Here is a 10,842-nt window from a genome sequence, read left to right on the forward strand (position 1 = left end):
GAGGGGAGAAGAGAGGTTGAGGACAGGGAGAGGGGGTAAGGAGAAGGAAGGAAGGGAGGGGGAGGAGAAAAGGGAGGGAGGGAAGAAGGAAGGAGTGAGAGAAGAGAGGAGAGGGAGTAGGGGAGGAGGGAGGGAAAGAGAACTGGGTAGGGAGGGAGAGGAGGGAGAAGTGAGGGGAAAGAGGGAAGGGTGAAGGGAAGGGTGAGGGGAGAGAAGGAGGGGTGACAGGAAGAAGGAGGGAGGGGAGGAAGAAAGTAAGGTGGAGAGGAGGGAGGGGCAAGGGGAGGGAGGAGTTAGGGGAGTGGTGAGGGGAGAGAGAGAGGGGTGAGGAGAAAGAGGGAGGAAAGGGAGAGGGGAGGGGGAGGAGGGAGAGGAGGAAGAGGGGAGGGGGGAAGGAGGGGAGGAAGAGGGGAGGGGAGGGGAGGGAGGGGAAAAAGTACTTAGAAGAAAGTGGAGGTATCTTCCATACACCAGAGTTATGAACAAGCCTGTCCCTAAATGGACGTCTTGCCTAGAGATCCTGGCTGCATAACGACTAACAGAGCATTGGAAAGCTACGCGTCCACAAGAACATGAAGACCCCTCACCACTTTCCCCCACGATGCCTAAATTCCTAAAATGGTCAAGCCAGGCGCTCCACAAAACCCCGACTCCAGCTGCGTCAGCTCTCCTACGTTATCAGCTACAGACAAGAGGCCACGTGATCTCACGGTTGGGGAGTTCGAGCCCCCGTCGGGCTCGCTCTGTTCCCCTTTCACTGCCCCTCCCCTGTTTGTGCTCTCTCAAAAATAAATAAAAGCATTAAAAACAATACACGGTAAATATTTTTACATTTTACCATCTTTTATGGCCATTTTATTCCTGACAAAAGTCACCACAGCCATGATCTACATGGCCACTATCCACACTGATTCACACACTCGGTCTCTGCTTCTCTCTGTCCCTAACCCAGTGATATGGCTTCAGTCCCAGAATCCATTCCGAAACACAGCCCAAAGTTCAAGCTCTGACATGCTTTTATTCTTTCCTAAGTTTGCTTATTTATTGGTGGGGGGCAGAGGGTAGGAGGAGAGAAAGGGAAAGGCAGAGAGAGAGAGAGAGAGAAAGAGAGAGAGAGAGAGAGAGAGAGAGAGAGAGAGAGAGAGAGAATCCCAAGCAGGCTACATGCTCAGCACAGAGTCTGACACTGGGCTGGATTCCAGGACCCTGGGACCATGAGCTGAGCTGAAATTCAGAGTCAGAAGCCCAACCGCCCAAGCTGCCCAGTGCCCCAGCCGCCGATATTCTAACAGGCACAATCTTTTTATTCTCGTGGTTCTGTAAGGTCTCTACTGTTGTTTCCAACTCTGAGAGCTAACTGCAAACCACAAACCTCCTCGGCCTCTAAGACCATTCCTGACTCATGAAGACACAGGGCTCCGAGATTCTGCCCAGATTTTTCCTTTGCATCCCTGGATTCTCATCCCAAATCTGCAGCACTTTCTATCACTCGTAATAATGAAAAACCCCAACTCCGCTGGGGCTTGGCCCACCTCCAGGCCCCCAAGCGAGGCCTGCCTGGGGTTCGGCTCTGCCCACGGCCAGTCCCTCCTGGGGAATATGCCTCATGCCGCACACTGTACAGGAAACCACACTGAATGGTGGATGTCACCCTGCTCAGTCCCAAGTGACAGGAAAGTGTAACTGGGGGACAGCGTGGGGCTGACCAGGAGCCAGCAGCAATCGCGAGCCTGATGTGGGGCCCCGGGCTCCCAAACAGAAGGAGGTCCTTGGCGAAAGGTAAGGGCATCTCTAGGTGAGGAGACGAGGCCAGCCAACGTCCAACTACTGACAAGTGTTCAGACATCTGACGACTCAGGAGTAATGACATCAAAGCTCTCAATTCTAAAAGTACGGATTTCCGCTAAGGAACGAGAGTGACCCATGGGGTGCGCTATGGTCCACCTTGGCTTACGCTGTGTGTGGCACCATCAGAACTTGGAAATAATAAAAACAGACCGTGATCTCCATCATGTGCCCTCCCCGCTGCCTTACCCACCCCTTGCCGCTAACGCAGGGGGACAAACCAAACGTAATTAGTGAAAAGGGAACTTGACCATCTGAACGTACCTCTTCCAACGTGGCATCTGAAATCCCAAAGCCTGTCAGGTGCAGCTGGTGAAGGTTCTGCTCCAGCGCCTGGAACAGCCCTTTGAAGCAGGCTCTGTCCGCCTCCCTGGGAATGCCGTAGACCAGCTCAGCCCCGCTGTGGTCTTTGAGGAAGGCTTGTGGGATGTAGGTCTGGATCAGAGACGTGGCACGAGTGACGTGCTTCAGGTCATCGGCCTCCAGAACAGAAAGCTGGCCATCCCACAAAGGAAGGGAGAAAACGGCAAGGAACATTAGTCCAAAAATACCAAATTTACACCATCTGATGTCACGTCTGAAATTCTAATGCAAAACAGTGAAATGGAGAAATGCATTTAAGGCACAGGCATTTTGAGGACAAGCTGCACTTCTTTTTATTTAATTTTTTTAAGTTTATTTTATTTTTGTGGGTTTTTTCATTTTTTTAATGTTTATTTATTTTTGAGAGAGAGAGAGAGAGAGAGAAAGACAGAGAATAAGTGGGGGAGGAGTAGAAAGAGAGGGAGACACAGAATCCAAAGCAGGCTCCAGGCTCCGAGCTGTCAGCAAAGAGCCCGATGCAGGGCTCGAACCCAGGAACCGAGAGATCATGACCTGAGCCAAAGTCAGATGCTTAACCAACTGAGCCCCCCAGGCTCCCCATAAGGCTGGGTCTTCTTAAAGGGGAGACAAGGATCTAACCACAAAGGAAAGGAGGCACCTGGGGACAGCGAGATACTTCACCCAAGTCAGAGAGGAAGCAGGAGCCTTCATTCGGGGCTCACATCCCCTGCCTCCCACCCCCACCACCACCTGTGCCCAGCCCCGGTTGACGGGACCTTTGAAACGTACCTTTTACCCTGCAGGTCCCTCACTGCATGACCATAAAGCTTTAGCCTCCACAATGGACGGTCACTTCTAGGGGCGCCTGGGTGGCTCAGTCAGTTAAGCGTCCGATTTCAGCTCAGGTCATGATCTCAAGGTTTGTGAATTCGAGCCCCATGTCGGGCTCTGTGCTGACAGCTCAGCTTCAGCTGCTTCAGATTCTGAGCCACCCTCTCTCTCTCTGCCTCTCCCCTACTCATGCTCTGTCTCCCTCTCACTCTCCAAAATAAATAAGCATTTAAAAAAATAAGAAAAAAATACTGGTAGAGCTTCTAGGCCATGATACTGCCTGGCCGGACTGAGCCGAAGCTGTTACCAATCAGGTGCTTTTGAGCTTCACCTGATTACTCTGCCAGTGCAAATGCACTGGGGTCAAGGGGTTAAGTGCCCCGCTCAGCCCTGGGGGATTTCTTCTGGCATCCGGGCCACTGTACACAGAGGCTTCTACTCAATTACCAACTCCCTCTCCAGTCCACCGATAACACAGTAAGCCCCTGTCCGGGGACCCCAGGAAATGCTACCTGCAGCTCAGTCTCCCTCTTCCTTGCCTGCCAGGAGCTCACAGCAGCCCCCACCTGCCAGCTCCCGCACACATCATACTTACCATGTTCTTTTCTTTCCCAAGTACACCTTTCCTCCACATGTACCGAGACCCCAAGGCCCTCGCACCTCCTTTCCTACTACCGCAGCAATACGGGCAAGGCTGGACTCAGAGTCAACATTCGGTAAGGTGATTCGAATCCGAAGTGTAAGTCGTTGTCTTAGAGAGGTGGAATCTCTCCCATGCCCCACACGAGAAGGGCAGTCCTCCCGCACACCCGGGTCACCCTGCTTCATACCTGCTTTGTGAGCGTCAGGCTGAGCCCCTGGCCGTAGGCCTCAGTCAGGCAAAAGGGGGGCCCACAGCAGCGGAGTCGGCCATGCTGGAGGAGGGCCACGCGGTCGCTGAGCGCCTCTGCCTCATCCAGGTGGTGGGTCGTGAAGATGACCGTCCGACCTGCGTCCCAAAACAGTGGCGTCAGAGCCGGCACCATGAAGGCCCCCCAGGGTCTCAGACATAATTTAAGTCCATCACTAATTTTTTAATGTTATTTTTTATTAATGTTTATTTTTGAGAAAGAGACAGAGCACGAGCAGGGGAGGGGCAGAGAGAGAGAGAGCGAGACACAAACTCCGAAGCAGGCTTCAGGCTCCGAGCTGTCAGCACAGAGCCTGACCCGGGGCTCGAACCCACAAACTGTGAGATGATGACCTGAGCCAAAGTTGGATATTCAACCAACAGAACCATCAAGGCGCCCCGATTTGATATTTTTAATAAAGCAGAAAGATGAAAAGACTAGTCTCCCCAATTCATTAAAAAAAAAAAAAGGCATCCAAAAGGAAATCCTGAAATGTAGACCCCAGAGCAACAGGTGGGTGCCGTGACCACCTTCACCACAGAGGCCAACCTCCCAACCTCCCAACCTCCCATACCTTCTTCGAGGTTACAAGTAGGTACTCAGTCCCTGATCCTGGATTCGGGGCCAGTTAGACCCTAGGATTAGTACAGTCTACAGTTGGGGTGATTCATTCCTAACACAAAAAAATAGTCTAAAGATAAGTCAAACAGTACTTACATTCCAAAAAGATTAAATTATATTAAATCCAGAGATACTGACTCAGGATGGCCTCTTGGGGGTAAGAAGACAAGACACACCCCCAAACCCCAAAGCATTACTTTAGAAGTTGCTGCCTTCCTGTGTCTCCTGCACTCCAATGGTACGTTCCAAGCCCTCCCCTCCAAAAGTGGTACCCCCCACCCCTACCTCCTCTGTTTTAATAACAGCAACGACAACCTCACGGACTGAGCCCCCTCGGACCAGGTATTGAGCCCTACACTTTTGCCTACGGTACAGTTACATCTCCCAAAACCCTCTGAGCGGAAACACCCGCACACACAGGAACATGACCATTTTTCAAGGGTCGTGCACAGTGAGAGTGTGAGTAGAAGAGTGTGGTAGTTACGTGCTAATTTGTTCCTGCGTCTTCCAGGGGACCCCTGCATTAACTGGCCCCAGGATGCAGGGAGCACGCAGATATGACCCCAGACAGACCGAGCCCCGTGCTATCACCAGGGGGTTGGGGCTCTTCTAGAATCGGCGATATGTTCTGATTCCTGAGCACATCTTTTGCTGGAGGGACCGCCTTTCTCATCTGCTCACTCTCACTGTCTTGAGTCAGCACAGCGCCTGTTCAAAGGAGCCCTCCTTCAGAGATGCAACAGGCCTCTTTTGTCTCCATTTCGGAGGCAGAAATCACCGCTGCCCAACCAAGGACAGGGAGAAAACAAGTTATAACAACAGGGTGTGAGATTCTATTGCATCTGGCTTCCTGTCGAGAGATGCTATTGTGTTCATGACTCAGCCCTGGAAGATTCCATCCCTGGGCTTTAACGAGCAGGTGGTGGTAGCCTTGCTGTGTGATGCATGTTGCAGTCATGCATTCAGGGACGATGGGAGTCGTGGGCTGGTCGGCTGCTCATCTGCCTTCTCCATCAGCCCCAACTCAGGGGTGGCAGGGAAATGACTTAATGCAGTTTCAATTAGCTTTATCTTGGGACTACTGGCCTACTCAGCCGGTTGAGCATCCGACTTCAGCTCAGGTCATGATCTCATGGTCCGTGGGTTCGAGCCCCAATAGGGCTATGTGCTGACAGCTCAGAGCCTGGAGCCTGCTTCGGATTCTGTATCTCCCTCTCTCTCTGCCCCTCCCCGCTCATGCTCTCTCTCTCAAAAAATAAATGAATACTAAAATATAAATAAATAAATTGGGTTTTATCTCAGTTTCCCCTTCCCTTAAGTGGGGCTCAGGGTCTCTGGCACTGTGGTCTCGGGGTGATGACCTTTAGAGCTTAGGTGAGGCCCCGAGAGGGTCAGGTCAGCACAGAGCGTCCCCCGCTCTCTGGGCCTCTGCCCTGGCTTCCCACTGCATCCTGCAGTCAGAACCCCCGGCCAACCGTGTCTCCCCTCAGTGCCGAAGCCTGGTGCCCGTGACTGTGCGGGACACTGACGGTGGGCACCTCCCTGCACCCCCCGCTCTGCGCTGCCTCCAGAATGTCGGGGAGGCTGCAGGAAGTCAGGTGGGCCCACGCCATTAACATGGCCTCCCTTTCCTGGTGCAGCCGCACCCCGCACCCGCTCCCAGGCCAACGCCCAGAAAGGAACAGAAAGCCACATCAGCTCCTCCAGTGTTCCTGCTCCCTGTCTTCCGCGTCCACATCCCCCTACATTCCTGGGGTGGAAAGGAACGGGATTGGTTTTTCATGTTGCCGTAGTTCCATCTTCCACCCCAAGCCCAACTTCACAATGAACATCTTTTCTTCCTGAGGAGACGTGATGGCATGGGTCCTCTGGGCACGGCCCTCCGAGTGCTAAAAAACACAGGGCTTCTTTCTGGTTCTTTCTCCATGTGTGTTTTTAGGTTAATTTATTTATTTTGAGAGAGAGTGCAAGTGGGGGAAGGGCAGAGAGTGGGGTGGGGAAGAGAGAACCCCAAGCAGGCTCTGCTCTGTCAGCACAGAGCCCAACACAAGGCTTGAACCCACGAACTGTGAGATCATGACCCGAGCCAAAGTCAGATGCTTAACCGAGCCACCCAGGCACCCCTCTCTGTGTATTTCCTAAGCAGCAAATCCTAACCTCCCCCAGGGAGGTGGGGGCTCAGGTCAAGTCAGAAGACTTTGTACTCAAAAAAGAAGAGAGAAAAAAGCAAAGTGGTGTTTCTCCAGACTCTGTAGTAACAAGACAGGTCACCCTCTGCCCACTGCTTCCTTCCTGATTAGGGCATTTCTGTACAAAACACCCGGGGCAATGTGCCCCGGCTGTCAGGGTCACAGAAAGAGTCCCAAATGGGGAGTGAGTATCTGCGCCTGGTGTCCTCACCCGTGGAAGGGGGCCCGTGCCACCTTACAGGTAGGACACCTGCTCTAGTCACCTATGATTCCACAATGGCACACAATTCGAGGGGTTCTATTTCCTTTTTAGAGAGAAGGAGCAGGTGGGGGAGAAGAGGGAGAGGGAGAGAATCCCAATCAGGCTCCACATCCAGCACGGAGCCCAACATGGGGCTCAATCCCACAACCTGGGATTATGTCCTGAGCCGAAATCAAGAGTGGGTCACTCAACCGACAGAGCCTTCGTGATGCCCCTAGATGAGTTCATTGGAATCACATACAACATGTGTCAAGAACACCATCGCAAAGTCAGTTTGGGGCATGAGACTCAGAGGAAGCCATCCCAGGCACTACAGAGAGGCTGTGTCACAGAAAGATCTCTATCGACTCTCAGGACAACAGCTTCTTCTGGAAAAGGTCACGTCTCCCCAGGGTGGATGGCCTGGCTCCTCACAGAAGCAGGCCACTGCATTCCTGGGAGACAGCACCCCCTTCCTACCTTCTCGGTACTTGAGGAGAAGGTCCCAGATGCCGCGGCGGGAGCAGGGGTCCACCCCGCTGGTCGGCTCATCCAGCACCACGGTCTCCGACGCGCCGATGAAGGCAATACCGATGGACAGCTTCCTCTTCATGCCCCCGGAGAGCAGGCGGGTGTGTTTGTGCTGATGCCGCGTCAACTCCACGTCCTGCAAGGTTCTGAAACAAAAGTGGAGCCCTCACTCTTCCCCCTCAAGGCCTCACAGCTCCGCTTTGGATGGCACCTCATAAACAAGGATGAACAAGCCCACCTGTGCCACCGAGCCCAGACACAGCAGCACCAGCCTTCCTGCGACTCCAGGGAAATCACGCCTGACAGGCCCCGTGTGAGGTCTGCCCAGCAAGGTCCACCAACTACTGTCTTTGGAAAATACCCGTCTCCTCTTTGGACAAGGTGTCTCCCTTCATGTAACCCATGCCCCCCATCGAGGGGCTGGCATTTCCACCAGAGCGTGGGCTGTGGGGTCAGACGGAGCAAAGCAGAGGCCCAGCTCTACCGCACACCACGGGGTGGTCTGGGGAAGGCCTCTGAGTCGGGCTCCCCTCCCCCACAGGTGTCCACCACCCTCCCTGACTCAAGAATTGGGAGGTTCTGAGAAATGTCACAAGCAGGTCTTCTGAGGAATGTTTTTCCGTTAAATCTCAAATTCCTCCATCATCTTGACCTGAACCTGATTCCTGTCCACTCACAGCCAGCTGTGCCCGGGACCTCATCATTTCCAAAATCCACAGTCCTCCAGAGGCCGATGCCCCATATACCCCTCTGTCCACCACGGCCTTTTCCCAGCTAGTCCCAGCCTCCGCAGCCACTCAACCCCACACCTGTCAGCTGCCCACTGCCCCCACGCACGCAAGGCCCTCCCTCCCTCCAAGAGGAATGTCCCCTTGGAGCACCTGGGTGCCTCCGTTGGTTGAGTGTCAGCTCAGGTCATGATCCCAGGTTTGTGGGTTCGAGCCCTGCATCGGGCTCTGCACTAACGGTATGGAGCCTGCTTGGGATTCTTCTCTCTTCTTTCAATCTTCCCCTCTCTTCTGCCCACTGCTCTCAAGATAAATAAATAAACATTAAACATTTTATCTGTAAAGTCCCTGTGCTGTGCTCACCTTCCCATTGACCTTCCTCTTCATCACATTCCTAAAATTGCTCCTGTCTAGCTCACCAGTGACCTCCACACCTGAAATCCACAGGTCACCCCTCAGCCTTGGTTGGACCCGACTGTCAACAGCATCTGATTGCACTTGACCACCCCTCTCCTTAGTGCACTTGTCTTCTCCTTCCCAACTCGTCTTTCTGCCTCGGCCCCTGGCTGGTCCTGGTCACTGGTCCGCTGTCTCCACACTGTGTCCACTGTTACCTGCCCAGCGCCCAGTCCTTTGTCCTCCCTTGTCTGCCTGCACACAGGACCTTGACGGCCTCATCACCCTCAAACACCCAGAGCCCCACAGTGTGCCCCGGAACTCCAGGGGCCAATGGAACCCCATAGCAATGTCTCCCCAACTGAGGTCCTGATAAAGTTCCTCTTCCAACATCCCCGATCTTCTCCAGGCCAAATTAAAGGCAAAACAGTAATGCCCTGACATCCCAACAGATATGAACTCTGAAGATTCTCCAAGGGATCCTGCCTCCCTTGACAGACATTTTTTTTAAGTTTATTAATTTTTGAGACAGAGAAAGACAGAGCATGAATGGGGGAGGGGCAGAGAGAGAGACACAGAATCTGAAACAGGCTCCAGGTTCTGAGCTGTCTGCACAGGACCTGACGCGGGGCTCAAACCCACGAACTGTGAGATCATGCCCTGAGCTGAAGTCAGCCACTTAACCGACTAAGCCACCCAAGTACCCCTTTTTAATTTTTTTTTGACCGACATTTTAAAAAACCTGCGCACCACGGAAATTGGGCGGGGCTGCTGGACGCGGTTCAGGGTGTGCTGGCTCTAAACCCCAGGTACCTTTAGTTTTTGCTCCCTCTAATTGGTAACTGCCGTCCTAAAACATGGTCTCACCCAGATTGCTCTTGTGCAAACCGGCCTCGTTGCTAGGTAACACATGGCAAACAGATAACTACTAAGGTCACCTATGTCCAAAAAAAAAAAAAAAAAAAAGACGAAGCCAGAGTAGCACTCAATTTAAACCCGATCATAATCGCAGAGTTTGCTGTGACACAGAGGACACACAAATTTAAAAAATTAGAATAGGTGGTGACCTGGGACAGAGGTTGTGTGGACCCAATGGGCCGGTCACAGCCATCCCCTGAGAAGCACCCACTCAAATTCAAGACAGGCTTGCGGCGGCGCACAAAGCAAACGCACTCTGGGCGCATCGAGCCTCCAAGGTCATGAGCACGGTTACTACTACCACCAGCCTCCCCAGAGCACGTGGTGAGAGGTAAACCAGAGGAGCACAGAGGAGAATGTCATCAGATGCCCATGCAAGCTGCCCACAATGTGGACATGGACAGAGAAGGACAGGGAAGGAAGAAACCCCTGTGAACGTGAAGTGTGCGCACCATGTGGTCTGATGGGCTCACGTCCCCTGAGGCTCCTTCCACCGGTTCAGGCTGCACCCCCCACCCCAGCCTTAATACGGCCATCAGAGTAGGATCGTGTCTCCAGAGGGGTTTGATATGTCTCCCCACACACACGGCCCCTCAGTCCAGTGACATCAGCCGAGGCGCTGACCCTCCCAGGTGAGGGGAAGTGGAGGCACCAGGGGGCCATCCACCTCCAGAGACACAGCACATGGTCATTGTCCAACACGGCGTTCAACGGGTCCAACAGGGTAACAGTGACGGGACTTCACCTGCTGCTCCGCAGTCAGGGCCTGGGCCCCGAGAAATTCTCCACTGCGTTCTGGCTCATGGTCCTGTTTTACTGTGACTGGTCTCCCACAAGACGAGGTCTGCGACGCTGGCCACCTCTGCCTCCCTCCGGTTCCAGTGTGTGCAACTGAACCCCTATTAGCCTGAAGACAGACTGTTCAGGCAAGATCTCTTCAGGATCCGGCCAGACATGGGCTCCATGGTGAGCCAGGGCTCCTTCAGGCCAGGCGCTCGCCACTGCTGTTGGGGTGCTGGCACACACCCCCAGCCTGACCACCCAATGACCCCCCTGCCTGACCACCTGCCCTGATGACTGACCACCCAAGACACCCCTGCCTCACCACCCGATGACCCCCTGCCTGACCACCCACCGCCCCCTGCCTAACCATGAGATGCCCCCGGCCTGATCCCCTGACGCCCCCCTGACTCACCACCCAACGCCCCCCTGCCTCACCACCCGATGCCCCCCTGCCTGACCAGCTGACGCCCCCCCTGCCTGACCATGAGATGCCCCCCTGCCTGATCACCTGATGCCCCCTTGTCTGACCATGAGATGCCCCCCTG

General features: G+C 53.9%; 1 protein-coding gene across 1 annotated transcript in view; it reads right to left on the minus strand.

Annotated features, from left to right (window-relative positions):
• Positions 1-10,842, minus strand: part of ABCA13 (ATP binding cassette subfamily A member 13) — a 317,064-nt gene that overhangs the window by 156,358 nt on the left and 149,864 nt on the right. Inside the window, exons 39-41 of the mRNA XM_029919211.1 lie at positions 7,422-7,618; positions 3,831-3,988; positions 2,110-2,340 (exon numbers count right to left, since the gene is read on the minus strand). Of these exons, the coding sequence (XP_029775071.1) occupies positions 2,110-2,340; positions 3,831-3,988; positions 7,422-7,618 (586 nt within the window). The remainder of the gene's footprint in view (positions 1-2,109; positions 2,341-3,830; positions 3,989-7,421; positions 7,619-10,842) is intronic.

Source organism: Suricata suricatta, chromosome 2 (genome assembly GCF_006229205.1).
Source record: "Suricata suricatta isolate VVHF042 chromosome 2, meerkat_22Aug2017_6uvM2_HiC, whole genome shotgun sequence".
Taxonomy (NCBI): Eukaryota; Metazoa; Chordata; class Mammalia; order Carnivora; family Herpestidae; genus Suricata; species Suricata suricatta.